Consider the following 20,133-nt stretch of genomic DNA (forward strand, 5'->3'; position numbering starts at 1 on the left):
AAGATGGTAATGATAACCCTGTATGAGAGGCAGCAAAAGAGACACAGATGTATAGAACAGTCTTTTGGATTCTGTGGGAGAGGGAGAGGGTGGGATGATTTGGGAGAGTGGCATTGAAACATGTATAATATCATATAAGAAACAAATCGCCAGTCTAGGTTTGATGCAGGATACAGGATGCTTGGGGGTGGTACACTGGGATGACCCAGAGGGATGGTATGGGGAGGGAGGTGGGAGGGGGGTTCAGGATTGGGAACATGTGTACACCCCGTGGTGGATTCATGTTGATGTATGGCAAAACCAATACAGTATTGTAAAGTTAAAAAAAAAAAAATTAAAGTACCAGACACCTAAAAAAAAAAAAAAAAAGTCAGTGCATTAACTAGATTTGCAGGATACTCTTAAACTGCACGCATGCTAGAGATGAGACTGAGATCAGAGCAGTCATTAAATACCCATATTTATGATAGATTTGAGAGAAGGTGTTAAAAGGAGGGTCATTGGAAAGGGAAGTAACAGAAAAAGGAGTTGACACCAATTTAAGGAGGAGGGACAAGAACAGGGAGGTGGGTTGTAGAGTATAAAGTAAAATCCAAACTCCCTGATACACAGATTGTGTGAAAGACAATCTTTAAGCTTCAAGCCAACTTAGTGCCCAAGTAGCAGAAGAACCTGCACACCAGTAATGTTGCCTTTGCTCTGTTCTGCCCTCAGGTTTACTGAGACAGACACCTTCACGGAAACCTTTACCCTGCGGGTCTACCTCCTGGAACCAGACTGTAACATCATCCGCGTGAGTGATGATGCACTGGAGGTGTCTGAGTTCTACAGCCTGTCCCAAGTCATTGATAAGAACCTGCTCAGATTTGATTACGAGAGGATGGCCAGCCTGGAATGCACAGTCAGACTGGACCCTGTGGGAACTCAGCTGCCAGCCCATGGCCAGTTGGTTCTGGTGGAGCCCCAGCTGGAAGAACCTCGTGGAGATCAGCCACATAGTTTCTTCCCTGAGTCTCGTATGATATGTTTTAATACTTATCTGGATGTTACTAAATCTGCGAGGTCTTAAATGGTCATCTTCCACAGTGACAAGGAGTTTTACTTAATAGGATTTGTAGCTGGTTGAAAACATAGATTAGTGGCTAAGAGTGCAGACTTTGGAAACAGAAAAACTTGGGCTTGAAAACTGCCTCTGCTGTTTACTTCCTGTGTGGTATTAGGTCAGTTTGTTAACCTAAGTCTCTGAAAAATGGTCAAGGATAGTGGCTGTTCCATAGGGTTGTATAAAGGTGAGAGTGAGTGAGATCACACACACACACACACAAAGCAATTCACACAGTGTCTGGCTCATAGCCAGTGCTCAGTAACTGTCAGCTGTTATTATTAATAGTGAGTAGCAATAGCAGTGATAGCCAGAGTAGCTGGGAAATTTATTAGGTGTTGTTAGACTTGAAGCAGGTTTGGGGTAAAGCTGGTAGGCAGGAGATATGGTTTAAATCAGGAAGAGTTGAGGGATAATGTTCCTCTTGTTATTCATTTAATTATCACATTTGGGGCACTTCCTAGATGCATATTAGTGTTCTAGGCACTGTGGAAAGACCAAGAAATATAAGGGAAAATCATGGTCGTAGTCATACCTGGAATTTGGACGGTATGATGGGTCATGTTCCTCTTGTTATTCATTTAATTATCACATTTTGGGCAGCTCTTAGATGCATAATAGTGTTCTAGGCACTGGGGAAAGACCAAGAAATATAAGGGAAAGTCATGGTTGTAGTCATACCTGGAATTTGGACAGTAAATTATAGCTAAAGACATGTTTGCATATATGTCATCTCATCTAGTCTTTGCAGCCTTCTGGGTAAGAATAGAACACCCAGTCTTCATATCAGGGAAGTGTGCAAAAGGCCACTAACATAAGTGGCCTGTGCGTATCATAGACGGTGCAAGAGTGAATAATACAGTTGGCAGAGACAAAAAGACTACATACTGGAGAGATGACTGCAGTTTTTAGTGGAGGAGATTAGGTTGGTTCAGGTGGTCAATGAATATTTGAAGAAAGGTTTAGTGAAAAGACAAAGCGGACCTGGAAAATAGGCAGAATTCAGAGGTGTTTAAGTGGGGAGTGAATTTCAGTGAACAGAATATTCTAGCAGAGATTGCATGGTGGCGCTATGGAAATGGATGCTGTAAATACAGACAAGAGCAGGACTGTGGAAGGCCTACAGTGAGCCCATTTGTCAGAGATGGTCCACCACCAGAAAATGCATTTTATATTTTTTCTCTCAAGCACTTTTGGTGGGTAAGGACCTTGTTAGATAATCGGTCGATTGTTTTCACAGTAAGGAAATGGGAGGTTTTCAGAATAATGACAACCCACTCAGTGAACGATTGACGGGAACACATGAGTGTTCTTTAGTCAGCGAGAGGGAATAAGTGTCTGTGGAAGGGAGGACAGGTTTTTAAAGGTAATCACTAAGGTACAAGTGCCTCTCTTAATTCCCTGCTATGCATTCTAGAATTGGGAACAGAGCTGAAGTGTCCAGGTGGCAGGTGTACCCTGGGACTGAAGAAAGTCGGAAGTCTCAAAGTGAGCTGTGAGGAGTTCCTGCTGATGGGGCTTCGATACCAACACCTGAGTTCCCCTTCTCCCAACATTGATTACTTCTCCATCCAACTGGACCTCACAGATAGCAGGAGTAAAATCACATACAAGGTAGAGTCTATGGGCTCATGTGTCTGGGTCCCCGGCTGAGAGCTGGTTCTCTGGGGTCACTTGTGCTGGCTCCCATGTCAGCGAGGGTTCCCGTATGGTTGTGGGTGGAACAGCCTAATGACTCACTGGAACTGCAGGCTTGTTCTGCCAGTAAGTGCTTAAAACAGGGTTGGTTTTGCACATAATATCCATGTATGATTTCCCTTTTCTGGCAATCTTGTAGCTCTACCATTGCAACTTAGAAAGAACCAGAATCAGGTTACATGCTAACCTTTCTCTCCCTTTCCCTTCAATATTCTTCAGTTTCTCGTTTTTGCTTTTGTAACTCCTACTCTTTGATGCTTCATTTACCCCTTTATTCGACCCTCTTTTCATCTGTTGGAGGAAATCAAAGGGTCCACACACCCATTCAGCAAGGCCATAGGAAACTGGGGGAGAGGGAGTCCTCGTCCCACTGTGAGGGCTGTAGCAGGGCCATCTCCGTCTTCCAGTCTCTTTTAAATTCTCCTTGCCTTTCTCCCTCTTGATCTCTTCTTATTGAAATGATGACAGAAAGTGAAGTCAATCTAAGTGAAAGATTGGCATCCTTCTCTACTAACTCAGGCACTCTGTAATGTGTTTATTTGGGAAGCTGAAATGACTATGAACCTGCTGAAACAGTTCAGATTTTGTGCTGATTTAAGATGATCTGAGATGACATTTGTGAAAGACCTCCATCTTTCAGTCTCACTTCTTCCTCTGATTTCTCCTAAGAGACCCAGATGAATGTTGAACATTATTACCACAGGATTTAATAAAACAAAGAATGATAAAGAAATGATTAAACAGGGTTGTAGTATTTTATAATTGAGAACTGGAAAAATTGTGAGGTGGTCTGGTCAAATTGATCAGGTAAATCACTTGGGGAAGGTGAGATTTAAGAAGAGATTTAAGTCTGACATTGATAGCCTGCCCTTGGGACTGGGTTGCCTGGGTTCAAATGTTTACTTAACTAGCTATGTGATTTTGTACTCTATGTCTCATTTTTAAGATCTTGCAATGGGCATAGTAGTACTTCTTATTGAGAGGATTTAATGAGGTGATGCTTACAAAGCTTGGCACAAAGCTGAACACATAGTAAGCTCTACACGTATTTTTTGCTAGTGAAAAAACTGATGTTTTTGGAAACAATTGGTTTAGCCCAAGCCCCTTATTTTATACTGGGGCCACAAAAATTGCATATCTTGACCGTACATGCATGGACGAATCAAGACTAAACTCTCAGTCTCCTAACGATTAGTACATGTTTTCTGTTTGTTTTGACATGAAACTTCTTTGACATTTAATGCTTTTTTATCTCTGTAAAGAACAAAATTTAGAGCCATTTTTCTTCCTAATTGATTTTTCATCTTTTTCCTCATATATTGATATAGGGCTTTCTTTGTTGATATTTTCAGATTAGTTTTATTAGAAGTTTCCTCTCTAAAATGATCTTCCTGTATTATTTAGAATTTGCTTATACCATAGTCAGTTGGGCATGTCATAAACAGATTCTTTTATGATTATAGTAATATGCTCAATGGCAGAGGCTATTTTTTTAAAAAAGCACAGAAAGAAAAAATAAGAAAATGGAACTAGGGTATTTCTAATATATATATAAATGTATGTGTGTATATACCCATACTTACACACACACACACACACACACACACACACACACAGAGGGGGAGACATGCATACCAGAGTCAGTTTATGGAATTGAATTTATGTTATGTTTGAAGTTTTATATCTTGTTATTTTATTATTTTTATGCTGGTATAATCCATCCTCATCAAGAGACTGACTATTCACCCAAAATTTCTTATAGATTTAAAAATATTTTCTTGTTTATGTTTACCTTTTTAATCTGCCTGAGATAAATTTTATCTTATTGTAAAACAACAGAACAGTTTTTTTGCAAGTAGCCAAAATTTTCAACACTATTTGATGAATAATGAACCTGTTTCCTACTGATTTTTTGCTTGCTCTGTTGTATAGAAAGATATTATATGTCTGTTTCAAGGTTAGTTCTCTTATTCTTTAGATTGGCCCACTTATTCATGTGTCAGTACCATATTATTCCAAAATAAAAGGTCTAAAATGGACTTTAATATTTTATAGGCAAGTTTTGCCTCATGATCTGCTTCAAAATTTTCTTATCTATTCTTAGTTCTAGATAAATAATTAATATTTATGTTCGTTTTTTTAAGCCCCTAATTATTTTTTATCAGGATTGGATTAAAATTACTAATGATTTTGAGAAAAATTGGAATATTGGAACATTTACTATATTGAGTCATCTTTTCCAGGCAAAGGTTATCTCACTTTGTTGAGGCAAATGATCTTTGATATATTTCTGTTAAGGCTGCAGTTTTCTTCATGTCCCTTGCGCACACTTACTAAGTCCAATCCTAGGCAGTTTGTTTTCATGAACTTATTCTGACTAGCCTTCTTCTCCTCCACTATTTCTTCTTGTTGGTTAGTGATGATAAACAGGAAAGCTATTTCTTAGTCTAATTTTCTTTTGTCTGGCTTCTTTCTTGAATTCAATTATTCTAAAAGTTTTTCAATTCTATAGGCTTTTAAGACTGTATTAATTACATCTTCCACTGATGATGATAATTTTTTCTTTCTTTTTCAGTAATTATTTCTCTTTTTTCTCCTGTATTCCCCACTGGTTTGGCCAGAATAATATTAAATACAGTGATGCACATCAGAATCATTGTCTTGTACATTTTATCACTATTAACTGCACACACTGTCCTTTTTAATTCTTCTTGCCTTGAATTCATCTCTCTTTGAAATTCTTATAGTCACATCTGCAGACTTTTTTGGATCATCCTTTTACGTTTAATCTTTTTGTATAATTTTAAATGCCTCTCCTGTAAAGGCAGATATAATTGGATATTTAATTTCAGAATATTTGTCTTAAACAAGAGAATAGAGACAATATTTCTATAATAATGGATATCTGTTTTTTTCCCTATCATCTTGTTTTATGCGTTCTTGCTAATTAATAACATCATCTTGCACTCTAGGTTATATTTTATTTGCCTTTGCCTCTACTTATTTAATATCCCATTTTAAAATTTAGTTCTTTTTTTTCATTTTTTAAATTTATTTTTTATTTTTTTAAATTTAGTTCTAAATTGAAAAAATACTTTAACCTTTATTTTTAACATATTAAGTAAAAAATACAATGAAGTCTTTTGCCTCCTTCATATATATTATGAGGTCTGATCCTCCTTACCCTTTCTCACTGCAATTACCCACCGCCAGGCTTGGTTAACATAATCCGCAACTTTAATTCTAGCATATCATCTTTGTACTTTATGATACTTAACTTCATCTTTTATTTCAAGTGTACTCTTTTGACATTGGTATCCATTTTGTTAGTGTTTCAAGTAATATTTGTTCAAGCTTAACCTCTAGGTTTAATATTTCTTATTGTTCAGAACCAATCCGTTTATACTATGATTTCCTCATTCTTGATTAAATTATAAATCTTCAAATGCTTTTCAATGGCACATTAGAACTACACAGTCTAAACTCTCAGCCTTATCACTCTTTTGTTTTTATAAACCACCATGTGGGAGGGAGAGGAGTTGTCACCTTCTGTTTCTCTTGCTTTTCTCTCTTTCTCTGAGCCTTGCTGGCTAGTTTCTGAAATTCTAGGCTGAGGAGTGGGTGGCTTTGGAGGACTTTTGGAGAGAGAGGTCTTATTTGACCAGGCATTGAAAGAATATGGCTTTGTGCTCTCTGAGTTGGGTGGATGTTTCAAGCTTCTTCCTAGTCTCAGCGCAATTTCCTTGTTCTCCTGGAGATTCTCCTCTGCAAAGGCCTCTCATCTTTTCTAGCCTGATTAATCAATTGCAGTTCCTCCCAGTGCTCCTAGCATATGACCTCCACCTCCAGCTTCTTTCTGTGGAGATTTTTGGCTTCTCACAGATGCACCTAAAGGTCAGGGACCCAGATGACCCTAGATCAACACTCTGTCCCACTTGCTCCGTATCTGAGAGCCCTCACATATTCCTTCCTGCAGCAAACAAGGACTAGAGACTGATCCCAGCACAGATACCATGTTTCTTCTGCCTCTGGCCACTTAGCTTCCTCAGGGATGAGCCCAACATCAATCCCCTGTGTGCTCCACTGGTAAAACACACATTTAAGGCTGGTGTGATAGAAGCTTCCCTCCTGACACCTGGGACAAGGGATGCAGCATTGCCCGCCCCCCTCCTCTTCATAGAGGGCATACAGTGTGAGGCATCAAGGCGGTGACTCAGCACAACACAGAGCAACTTCTGTCTGTAAATAAGTTTCTTTCTCTTACTTTTCAACCCTTTTATATTCTTAGAGTGGGTGAGAAGGTTCTAGAGTCTGAAACTGGTTCCAGACAATTTGTTTTGTAAATTCTGCCTATAATACCTGTCTCACATTGTCTTTGAAATGCTCTCTCTTGGAACTTCAGTTGAGACTAAGCCATGAAGAACTACATTTTAAACATTCTGTTATATAAATATCCAGTGTTCAGCAGTACTGCACTCATGTGGCTCTGATCATTAAGCCTGGTCTCCCAATAATGGGGGACATCAAATTCTATGACGACCCAGTTATCTTCTGCTGAGGATCCTTTCTGCCCATAGCACTTGTGGGGACCTCAGATCCCAGGTTGCAAATTCATGATTTCTCTGGAGATCCCCACAATGAGAGCCTCTTCTTATAGCTCTCTCACTTGGGGAAGGTGTATTTCTAGCTTGAAGAGTTACTTGCAATTTTGATGACCTACTCCTCACTTGGAGACCCAGGGTCCTAACTAATACACGACTGAGCAAATGTCCTTCAGTTTCATGAGCAGCTATCATAAGGACAGGTTCCTTCATTCTGCCATTGTCACCTTTGAAACCTACAAGAGGTGGATGGGGTGGCCAGGGGAGGTTGGTTGTGGGTGCCAGACACTGCTAGTGCTTTACTTTGTTTCTTCTTAAGATTAAAAAACAATTTTTTATTTATTTGGCTCTGCTAGATCTTAGTTGTGGCATGCAAGCACTTAATTGTGGCTTGTGGGATCTAGTTCCCCAACCATGGATCGAACCTTGGCCTTTTGCATTGAGAGTGCAGTGTCTTAGCCACTGACCTGCTAGGCAAGTCCTTGTGCTTTACGTTGGCTATCTCTTGTAATCCTCACTCAGTACCTAGGACCTCTAGGATGTCCATGTTATAGGCGGGGGAAATCGAGATTTAGAAGTTAAGTAACTTGTCCAAAGTCATATAAACCATATGTGCTGGACATGGAATCAAAAGAACAGTTCCTTCTATCACAAAATTGGTGCTCCACCTCAACTCTGGCTAAATATTGGAGTCACCAGAGCACTTTAAGAATACCAAATTGATGTTGTGGTGGTTTTTTATCTCCTCCTTAGGAACGTTAAATTAGAACATCTGGAAATGGAATTTGAGCATCAGTATGTGATTAAAATCTCTCTAAATGATTCAGATCGCTGCTGGATGCACCCTCTAGGCTGTGACTTAGTGTTAAATATCATGTGATTTACCCTGCTATTATATCAATAGCTTCATTTATAGTTCTCCCCTTTATCTTTTCTTTCTCCTTCCAAAGTCAGAGCGCGCGTGGCTGCCTGTCTATATCAGACCTGGAATTCCCAATCAGATTCCAAGAGCTGCATTCATGGCCATGTTTATTCTGGAAGTGGATCAGTTCATCCTGACCTCACTGACTACATCGGTTCTGGACTGTGAAGAGGATGAGACCCCCAAACCCTTGCTGGTGTTCAACATTACTAAAGCTCCACTCCAGGGCTATGTGACTCACCTGTGGGATCACACCAGACCAGTGTCCTCCTTCACCTGGAAGGATCTAAGAGATATGCAGATTGCCTATCAGCCACCAAACAGCAGCCATTCTGAGAGGAGACTTTATGAGGTGAGAGGGAAGAGAGACAAAGCTGCCAGACTCTTTGGTATTCAGAGAGTCATTGAAGAGGCCACTTCTCTTTAGCCTGCAGGTTACCTTGTATCGTCACTGCCTCATTGTCCAAAGTCATATAAACCATATGTGCTGGGCATGGAATCAAAAGAAGAGTTCCTTCTAATCACAAAATTGGTGCTCCACCTCCACTCTGGCTGAATATTGGAGTCACCAGAGCACTTTAAGAATACCAAATTGTTGTTGTTGTTGTTTTTTATCTCCTCCTTAGGAACGTTAAATTAGAACATCTGGAAATGGAATTTGGGCATCAGTATGTGATTAAAATCTCTCTAAATGATTAGAGAGATTATCAATCTCTCTAATCTATGCAGAGAATCAATCACTGCAAATCAAGATGCAAACCGGGCAGGTGATGCAAATGAACAAAGCCATCCGGAGGGAGATTGGGGGGAAGTGAGGAAGGAGCTGGCAATTTAGGAAGCAGATGTAACTCAGCTCCAGCTGACTGCTGCATGTGAGAATATGGATGTAGCCAGTGTTGCTGTAGCTTTCCTTTTTTAAGAAAAGTTGGAAAGCTCTACTTTTTTTTGGTAAAAATATTTCAAGTTTCATAATACAAGTGAATGTTTATGCAAAACTGAGGCAGACTCACAGACCTAGAAAACAAACTTGTAGTTACTAAAGGGGATAGGGGAGGGGGAGGGACAAAGTAGGGGTATGGGATTAATTGATAAAAACTAACTATGTATAAAGTAGATAAGCAGCAAAGATATACTGTAGAGCATAGGGAATTGTAGCCCTTTTCTTCTAATAATTTATAATGAAGTATCACCTGCAAAAATACTGAATCACCATGCCATATACCTGAAACTAATATAACATTGTTAATCAACTATACTTCAGTTAAAAAGTTTCAATATTGTAATTAGCCTCCAATTAAAATAAATTTAAATTAAAAAAAAGTTTCAACTTTTAAACATAGAAGACATTGTAAATTTAAAACATAAAATACCAGCTGCAAAACATTTCTGAGGCTGCATTTGGCCCCCAGGTTCACCAGTTTGAGAACTCTGGTGCCTCCAACAGCCTTCTTGCATTACATAGACCACTGAAGTTAGAGATGGTCTAACTTCTATTTGTTTATAATTTTTTCATTAATAAGTTATTTTATATTATTTTCCATCAAGGTTTTCTACTGGAGTCCTTAATTTTAAGTAATAATGCTTACTCAGGGTAGGAGGTTCCATATTCTCATTAAAAAGACTCATTTCACTATCACTTTTCATCAGGAAAGTTGTCTTTCTATCTAATCTAAGTCATTTCTGCTATTTCTGCCTCTCCTCTTGTTTTGTATTCAATGAGAGTAGAGAACAGCTGGTTACAGACTTGTGCATAATAACCCTTCACAAACTTGTAGACCTACCAGCAAGTTGATTAAAAAATGATATAAAATTTAAATAAGCAGGTTAACACAGACTTGAGTTCAGGTCTATTAAGGGAAGTATGTGTCCCTGGGGTTACCAAATTGCCCTCTATCTAGTTTAGGCATTTTTAGCATTTAGTCTCAAGGGCAGACTATAAATGCCATGCTTTGCCCTTTACTTTTATTTTCTTCACTTCATAATAGTAAGTGGCAACTGGTTTTTCCTTTCCTGTCTTCACTTCTCATTTCTTCCATAAGTGAAGTTGCTTAGTCGTGTCTGACTCCTTGCGATCCCATGGACTGTAGTCTACCAGGCTTCTCTGTCCATGGGGTTTTCCAGGCAAGAGTACTGGAGTGGGTTGCCATTTCCTTCTCCAGGGGATCTTCCTGACTCAGGGATCGAACCCAGGTCTCCTGCATTGCAGGTAGACGCTTTGCCCTCTGAGCCACCAGGAAATCGGTGGCACGAGGTAATTTCTCTTTAGATGTCCAGTTTTCTCTCACATCCACAAACAAAGCGCTGCTGCTCTGTCTGCTTTGTATGCGTTATGTCTGGCTTTGTACAGTGTAATACTAAAGCAGAACGTGTCCAGATGTGTGCTCTTTTGGTTTGTTTTATTAGAAGTTGACTTTCAATTTTCTCAGTGGAGATTTTGCACTGCTCAGTTCTTTTGGCCGGAAGCCACCTGGGGTGAGGTTTCTGCGAGCAGAGCAATGGCCAGTGCAGCTTTAAGCTAGCTGATCCTCCCTTCAGCTGTTACACCAGGCAGTCTCTTGTAGGCATGAAAATCCAACTTCACTCCAGTAGGTACTACGTTGATCTTAGAGGAAAGTTCCTTAGTGATAGGGCTCAACCTAATATATATTTATATTCAGTTCAGTTCAGTTCAGTCACTCAGTCGTGTCTGACTCTTTGCGACCCCATGAATTGCAGCACGCCAGGCCTCCCTGTCCATCACCATCTCCCGGAGTTCACTCAGACTCGCGTTCATCGAGTCAGTGATGCCATCCAGCCATCTCATCCTCTGTCGTCCCCTTCTCCTCCTGCCCCAATCCCTCCCAGCATCAAAGTCTTTTCCAATGAGTCAACTCTTTGCATGAGGTGGCCAAAGTACTGGAGTTTCAGCTTTAGCATCATTCCTTCCAAGGAAATCCCAGGGTTGATCTCCTTCAAAATGGACTGGTTGGATCTCCTTGCAGTCCAAGGGACTCTCAAGAGTCTTCTCCAACACCACCAAAATGATACCCCCCATATCAGTATAGTTTCATTTTCAATGTGTGTATTTGTCACTCTTGAATCTCTTTTTTTAATGTAGTATTTGCTGATACGGTACTATCTAATTGTTTCTTTTATCCTCTCAAATGGACCACACATTCTTCAAAAGTAGGTAGCTTGCCTTCCTTTACAATATTATACCTCATCCTTCTCTGTCAGCACCTGGTGTAATACACACATAGCATGCAATGAAGTTCAAAATGTATAAGCCTACTTATTAGCTATGAAATTCAAGGGAGCAAATAAAATATAGATATTTAATAATATATCTAGTGGGATAGCTGCCTGTAGATCAGGATCTCTGCAACATTGTTGGCATTTTGAATTGGCTAATTCTTTGTTGTAAGGACTGACCTGGTCATGGTGGGATGTTATTAATAGTAGCCTCCCTGGCTTCTATCCACTAGATGCCTGTAGCACCTCCGTGGGCATACCTATTTATGAGACCAAAAATGTTTTCAGATATTCCCAAATGCTTCCTGGGGGGATGAAAAAAAAATCACAGTGGAGAACCACTGCTCTAGATCCTATATCTTCACGAGAAGCTGAAGCGGTCTCATGCTGGACTGATGTAGTCTCCTGAACAAATGCAGGGGCACATTGCTAGCATATTTGCTTATTTCAGGTTAAGAACTTCAATCATAGAAAAGAAAATTTAAAAACACTGATAAATTAAGGAATAAGACATAGAGCTGGAAAAAGTGAGATTACGTTGTCAAAAATGAGGTCAGGCAACAGCAGAAACTGAATTAGTTTTTCCTCCATCTGCGGTATATATCCCAGAATTAATGGTGTTTTATATTATAAATTGTCAATATGTAGTTCATATTCAACTGTTTGTTTACAGGTGGAGCTGGAGGTCTATGACTTCTTCTTTGAGAAGAGCGCACCTATTACAGTCCACATCTCCATCAGAACAGCAGATACAAATGCCCCGCGAGTGTCCTGGAACACAGGTGAAGTGCAATATAGGAGTCAAACAGAACAGGGAAGGGAAGACAAGAGAGTACACTGGTCAGTGAAAAAAAGGTAGCTTTATTCCCATTATGGAGAAGGCATGGCACCCCAGTCCAGTACTCTTTCCTGGAAAATCCCATGGGTGGAGGAGCCTGGTGGGCTGCAGTCCATGGGGTCTCTAAGAGTTGGACACGACTGAGTGGCTTCACTTTCACTTTTCACTTTCATGCATTGGAGAAGGAAATGGCAACCTACTCCAGTGTTCTTGCCTGGAGAATCCCAGGGACCGGGGAGCCTGGTGGGCTGCCGTCTATGGGTCACACAGAGTCGGACACGACCAAAGCGACTTAGCAGCAGCAGCAGCATTCCTATTTTACACACAAAGCAACTGAAACCATACAGGCTATGGGTATCTAGTTGTTTGTTTGGTTTTGTTTTTCCAATTGTCAGGGTGAGAAATTTAAAGTGAGGATTCTGGTGTCCTGAAATTAAGTTCTTTCCTCTACAGGAGATAAGCCAAAAAGGTCCCTTTTTGATTGAGGCAAAAAAGTGACTGTTTGTGATACCGAGCATAGTTGGACTGAGAGAGAAAAGGTCTCTAACTCAAAATTGTTCAAAGGAATCAAAGAAAGACACAGACTATAATCCATTATCTTATTTTTAAGTTGGGTTGCATGGACATGAAAATACATAATTAAGAGTTTAAACTGCTTTGTCTTCTTATTTTTAATATATGACTGACTTTCAATCTTACATTAGTTATAGGTATACAATATACTGATTCAATATTTTTATATATTATACTTCATTTAAAGTTATAAAATATTGGCTATATTCCCAGTATTGTACAATATATCCTTGTGGCTTATTTATTTTATACTTAGTAGTTTGTACCTCTTAATTAATTCTCCCTATATTGCACCTCCCCTCTTCCTTTTTCCCACTGGTAATCACTAGTTCTCTGTATCTGTGGGCCTGTTTCCGTTTTCTCATATTCATTCATTTTATTTTTCAGATTCCACACTTAAGTGATAAAATAGGGTGTTTGCCTCTCTGATTTTTTTCACTAAGCACAGTATGCTCTATGTGCATCCAGATTGTTGCAAATGGCAAACTCTCATTCTTTATTAAGGCTAAGTAATAGTTCATTGTATGTATAAACCATATCTTCTTTATCCTTTCATCTGTTAACGAACACTTGGGTTGTTTTCATATGGTGGCTATGGTAAATAATACTGCTATGAACGCTGGAGTGCAAGTATCTTTTCCAATTAGTGTTTTTGTTTTATTCCAGTATACTCAGCAGTGTAATTGCTGGGTCATATGGCAGTTTAATTTCCAGTTTTTTGAGAAACCTCTCTACTCTTTTCCACAGTGGCTACACCAGTTTTGTTTTTGTTGTTCAGTTGCTCAGTTGTGTCTGTCTCTTTGTGACCCCATGGACTGCAGCATGCCAGTCTTCTCTGTCTTTCACCATCTCCTGGAGTTTGCTCAAACTCATGTCCATTGATTTGATGCTGCCATCCAACCATCTCATCCTCTGTCGCCCTCTTCTCCTGTTCTTAATCTTTTGCAGCATTAGGGTCAGTGTATGAGGTTCCCTTTTCTCTATATCCTTGCCAACGTTTGTTACTTGTGTTCTTTTGATGACAGTCCTTCTGAGAGGTGTGAAGTAATGTCTCACTGTGCTCTTGATTTGCATTTTTCTGATGACTAGCGATGCTGACCATCTTTTCATGTGCCTGTTTGCCATCTATGTATCTTCTTTGGGAAAATGTCCATTCAAATCTTCTGACCATTTTAAAATTGGATTATTATTATTTGCTGTTGAGTTGTGTGAGTTGTTTATATGCTTGTATATTCACTAAGTTGTCTTTTCATTTTGTTTATGGTGTCTTTTACTGTGCAAGTTTCCTTTACTATGTATTTGTCTTTACTAGTGGAATTTTCTTTTCTTATGAATTCTTACCTCTTGTTGTAACCCATTCGTTTCTTTTCAACTTAGAGAAGAGCCTTTAACATCTCTTTAAGAACTGGTTTAATGTTGATGTACTCTTTCAGTTTTTGCTTATAAGTTTTTTATCTCTCCTTTAATTCTGAAGGATAATCTTTCTGGATAAAATATCCTTGGTTGTAGGTTTTTCCCGGTGTAGCACTTTAGATACATCACACCATTCCCTTTTGACCTGCAAAGTTTCTGCAGAAAAATCCATTAATAAATAGCCTTGGGGGAGGAGAGTTCCCTTGTATGTGATTCTTTGTTTTTTTCCTGCTGCCTTTAGAATTCTCTCTTTAACTTTTGCCATTTTAATTATGAAATGTTTTGGTGTGATTCTCTTTGGTTTCATCTTGTTTCGGACACTCTATGCTTCCGGTACCTGGAAATCTGTTTCCTTCTTCAGGTTCAGGAAGTTTTCAGCCATAATTTCATCAAATATCCTTTGACCTCTTTTGTTCTCTCTTCTCCTGCTAGGACCTCTGTAATGTAAATGTTATTATGCTTGATGTTGTTCCAGAGGTCCCTTAAACTGTTTTCAGTTTTTAAAGTTTGTTTTTTTTTTGCTGTTCTGACTGGATATTTTCCATTATTCTATCTTCCAGAACACCATATGTCCTGTGTGTCACTTAGTCTGTTAATTATTTCTAGTGTATTTTTCATTGCAGTTATTGTATACTTCAGTTTTGACTTTTTCAGATTCTCTAGCTCATCTATTCTTTCCCCTCAGTTAGCATTCTTATTACTAATCTTTAAATTCTTTATCTGGTAATTCATTCATCTCAGTTTCACTGGATGGTTTTTACAGGTTTCTTTTTTTAGTTCTTTCATTTGAAATAAAATTCTCCATGCTCCTGCTTTCGTTAACTTTTTCTGTCCTATAAAACGAAGTAAAAGTTACCCACCGTGGTCTTAAATGTATGTCCTTGTGTGGGAACAGTCTGTACATGTCTGTACAGTCTGCGCATGTTCCCTGTGGATTTCATGGGAGTGCTGGATCTGATATGAAAGCATAGTGGTCTCTATCAACTTGGTAGGTGTTGCGGCTGGAGACGGAGGAGCTGGAGCCAGAGCCAGGTATGAGCCAGGGCTTCTCTGCTCAGTTGCCAACACCACCGCCCTATTGGGGTAGGGCCAGGTCCCAAGGTACTGGAGCAATAGCCGTGAGGGTTGGGCCCAAGCCAGCTCCATCCCCCACAACTGGGCCCTCTCCTCAGCTGTAGCAGCCTCATTCTAGTGGGGAGCTGTGCCTCTGAGCAAGTGGGGCTGGGAAGGGCACTCAGCATGGGCCAGGGCATGCATTGAGGCAGTTGTGAGAGAAGCCAGCCAGTGTCCTGAGGAATTTCAATCTGCTTTCTCCGTCTTATACTGGGAGTAAACAAGAATGTGCGGGTTCTTCATGAGTAGACTCTAGCTCTCTTAAAGCCCTGTTGTCCTACTGGTTTTCAAACCAGCCAATGATCTTCCCACCATTTGACCCCAGGGCTGGTGCACCCAGTGTATGGTTCAAGCTACTCACTCCCCAGGAATATCTTCATCCTTGTAATGCCCCCCCTGTCCTGTGGCCCCTCCTAGGGGTGTAGACCCCTCTGTGATTACTTCTATTCCCTTCCTGCACAACTTTCTTTTAGCCTTGGTTGCATAAGGGTCTTTCTGTCAGTCTTCAGTCCATTTCCAGTGAGAATTGCTCCATGTATAGAAGTATTTTTGATGTGTTCATAAGGTGGGAGGGAGAAGGGAGGTAAATTCTGCATCCTCCTACTCTGCCATGTCAATTTCCTCTTGCTTTGCTTCTTTTAAAAGAAGGCTTTGTACTGTTTCTCATTTCTGAGAAGACTTACAATGCAGTGTATATACTTAGATCAGATGTAAATGTGAAATGTAAGTGAAGATTTTTCCCTTTCCCACTGTTACCATCAATGGCATTCAAGCAGTGCTGGTAGGTTCATTTAACACAGAAAATATCTCTGTCTGATTTAAATCCTCAGGTGGCAGCTTATATGGATTATCTTTTGTGCACCTGTGTGTATGTGTGTGCTTGCACATGGGTAACACACCATGTGTGTGTTTATATATATGTGAGTTTCAGTAGGGATGAACAATATCAGTTGGGCATCCTTCATTTACAATCTGGTTTTCTGTCCTGTTCTACCTCTACTTGAGGGATAATGAGAGAAAAGAAGGAATTGGTGATCTAAAGTTTGATGCTTTCGAATTGTGGTGTTGGAGAAGACTCTTGAGAGTCCCTTGGACTGCAAGGAGATCATACCAGTCAATCCTAAAGGAAATCAACCCTGACTATTCATTGGAAGGACTGATACTGAAACTCCAATACTTTGGCCACCTGATGCAAAGAGCCAACTCACTGGAAAAGACCCTAATGAGGGGAAAGATTGAGGGCAGGAGGAGAAGGGGGCGACAGAGGATGAGGTGGTTGGATGGCATCACTGACTCAATACTCAATAAATATGAATTTGAGCAGACTCCAGGAGATAATGAAGGAAACTTGGTGTGCTATAGTTCATGGGGTTGCAAAGAGCTGGACCTGACTTAGCAACTGAACAACAGCAAAGTTTAGTATACAGCATAGAGACTTAATGGTCTGCATGTATATGTGTGATCTGAGAAACCTAGGCCTGTTAAGAGCTCCAGATCTGGTTTTCACTACTTTGGACATCAGATTTCTTTTTAAAATAAAATTTTATTATTATGAACTTAATATAAGATCATTGAAAACTTGGAAAGCACAATAAGTAGAGTTAATAATAATGAATAAGTGAATGAAATAATAGTAGTTGGATAAAATTATTCATTACTCCACCACAAAACATAGTCACCATCAATATCTTGCTACATAAATTTCTAGTGTTCTTGCTTGCTCCTCTGCTGCATCCCATGATGCCTTGTTCTGTGCTGTCCTGTGCACTCTCGACTTCAAAATCCTTGTTACCAGCCATTGTCCTCCCTTCATCCCTCCTTCCCTGCCTTCTTTCCTTCTACTCTCTTCTCTCTCACTTCTCTGGCTTTCCTTCCTCTCTCTCTCTCCTTCCTCTCTCTCTCTCTCTTTTTTTGTTTCTTTCAGTATTCCTGTATGTCTTAACTCAGGTTCCCTAGCAAAGAGCCCCTGAGGCAGATTATATGCACTAACCCTGTACTGAAATCTGGGTTAAGGGGAAGGGAAGTTGGGAATTTGGAGGGTAGCAAATAGAAAGATGGTTTGACTGAGCTGGTCGTAGTTTTACAAGAAAACAAAGCTTATCGCTCAGTAGTGCTGATGTCTCCAGGAGGAGATGGAAACAGTCTGTGTGGGAAGAGTCAGGGGTGGGGTTGGGAAGGGGTGAACAACCACGTGTCAGCATCTTCCATCTCTTCTCTCACCTCAGTCAGTTGCCTCACTGGGGTTAACTTCCCACATGTCCGGGATTGTGTCACTTGGCTCTTCTCAGCAGTCACTGTACAAATTCCTTGAGTCCCATGGTGTGAGACCTGGCCACGGTCACAGGGAAGGTCATGCCAAAACTTGGTCTGGTGGGCAGTTGAAGGCAGCGACATCAGAAGATGAAGCAATGATGGCGGCCAGGGCTTGACTGTGTGGGGATTGTGGGAAATTTGTTGGAGCTGCCAGGCTAGAAAGCAGGCAATTTGTCAACATCAGGGGCAGGGGAAGCCAGGCAGATTTGAGGGGAAGCATTAATGCATTAACTGTGTCTACCAGTACACAGTCTTTAAATTTCATCCACTCGTTTCTTTTTTTTTTGTTAATTGGAGGAAAATTACTTTTCAAGGTTGTGGTGTTTTCTGCTGTACAACAATGTGAATCAGCCATAAGTGTATATATATATACTTAAGTATATATATATATACCCTGCCTCTTAATCCCTCCCATCCCACCCCCCACATCCCACCCCCCTAATTTATGACAGAGCCCCAGGCTAGCTCCCTGTGTTACACAGCAACTTCCCACTAGCTATCTGTTTTACACATAGTAATGTATATGCTTCTGTGCACTCGATTCATCCCACCCTCTCCTTCCCCTACTGTGTCCACAAGTTCATTCTCTGTCTGTATCTCTATTCCTGCCCTGTAAATTGGTTCATCACTACCATTTTTTAATAGATTCATATATGTGTGTTAGTGTATGATATTTGTTTTCCTCTTTCTTAGTTCACTGTGTATAACAGGCTGTAGGTCCACCTACCTAAGTTCAAATGACTCAAATTCATTCCTTTTTATGGCTGAGTAATATTCCATTGAATATATGTACCACAACTTCTTTATCCATTTACTGGTTGATGAGCATTTTGGTTGCTTCCAAGTCCTAGCTATTGTAAGTAGTGCTGCAGTAAACATTAAGGAAAATAGATATAACCACTATGGAGAATAGTATGGAGATTCCTTAAAAAACTAGGAACAAAACTACCATATGACCCAACAATCCCACTACTGGGCTTATACCATGAGAAATCCATAATTCATCAAGACACTTGTTTCTTTGAAAGGCTTTGCCACCTTTCAAGGTTCTCTTCAGTCTGTTGGGTAATGGGGATGGGTGATGGCACTACAGCTCCCTGTCTCTAACCGCGGTGTTCAGTCTGGATTCTGTCTTCTTGGCTCTGAGCAGCACTTCCCTTTCTCCCCACATTCCCTTCAGCATGCTGGGTCCAAGGAGAAGCTTTTATTGTTAAATTCCTTTAGTTACAAAAATCCCTTCCTTATTAGCGTCTACACTAAAACACAGCCCTCATTACAAAGTTTCAGACTCTTCCTGTCTAACACCATTAAACACTGCCCTAGCACAGTAGCTCTGTATTTGTGCAGTTAATGACTATTTAACCACTTTAATACTCTATCCTGTGGGCTACTTATGCTCTTAGAATTTATGTGTGAAAGCACTTCTGACTCTTGCCCATTTTAAAATATGTGAAAGCAGCCTTTGAAAAATTCCTTGTGTACATTTTTGAACTAGAGACCCTTGTGAACATAACGTCTGTTATTTCTTTCTAGTATTCATTTTTGGAACCATTATGCTTCTAAAGGATAGTTCATAAGGAACCAGTCATCAGGTTAGAGTTAATATTACTAATAATAAAAATGTTAAAGCTAAATTGTAGTTTCTTGAGAAGCTTTTGAAGATACAATTTTTACCTAGTTTTGTGGGTGAAAATTTGTTACTCTTGTCTTAAAGTAGTCATCTTGGCATGCTGTAGAACTTTGCAGGACATTTTTGTTTGTTTGTTTTCTCTTGTAGGTCTGAATCTCCTGGAGGGACAGTCTAGGGCCATCACATGGGAACAGTTTCAGATTGTGGACAATGATGACATTCATGCTGTCCAGGTAGTCACTGTGGATGGCGTGCAGCATGGACGGCTTACTGTGAGAGGTGAAAGAACAAACTTTGTAACTTAGAATTAAACCCAACAATTATTTTCTCCAAAAGCAAATCATATTTAACAGGATATATATGCTATTTCTTGGGCTCCATTTCTCAATGAATTATCGTATTCCCTAGGTCCAGAGATCTTGAAACCATTGACGTTTGTAGTAGATGCTCAAATCAATGGGTGATCATTTATGAATGATATTTTATATTTGAGCCATTATTTAAATCTCAGATTTGCTTTTTGAACCCTTCTAAATATACTCCTTAACTGATGATTTTAGCCCAGTTTAAAGACAAAATATGTCCTTTTCATTTCTCTGGTTCAGAGAAATGCAATGAAAAACAGAAAAACATGTTGTTAATACTTTAGTAATAATTATGCTCTTATGTTATTAGTAGCAGCTACCATAGTTTAAAACA

At 39.8% G+C, this 20,133-nt stretch overlaps 1 protein-coding gene across 1 annotated transcript in view; it reads left to right on the forward strand.

Moving 5' to 3' along the window:
* The window catches only part of FREM1 (FRAS1 related extracellular matrix 1), a 157,132-nt gene that overhangs the window by 12,247 nt on the left and 124,752 nt on the right, over positions 1 to 20,133 (forward strand). The window contains exons 3-7 of the mRNA XM_068974274.1: positions 715 to 1,016; positions 2,520 to 2,716; positions 8,352 to 8,675; positions 12,228 to 12,336; positions 19,582 to 19,713. Of these exons, the coding sequence (XP_068830375.1) occupies positions 715 to 1,016; positions 2,520 to 2,716; positions 8,352 to 8,675; positions 12,228 to 12,336; positions 19,582 to 19,713 (1,064 nt within the window). The remainder of the gene's footprint in view (positions 1 to 714; positions 1,017 to 2,519; positions 2,717 to 8,351; positions 8,676 to 12,227; positions 12,337 to 19,581; positions 19,714 to 20,133) is intronic.

Source organism: Capricornis sumatraensis, chromosome 6 (assembly GCF_032405125.1).
Source record: "Capricornis sumatraensis isolate serow.1 chromosome 6, serow.2, whole genome shotgun sequence".
Lineage (NCBI taxonomy): Eukaryota > Metazoa > Chordata > Mammalia > Artiodactyla > Bovidae > Capricornis > Capricornis sumatraensis.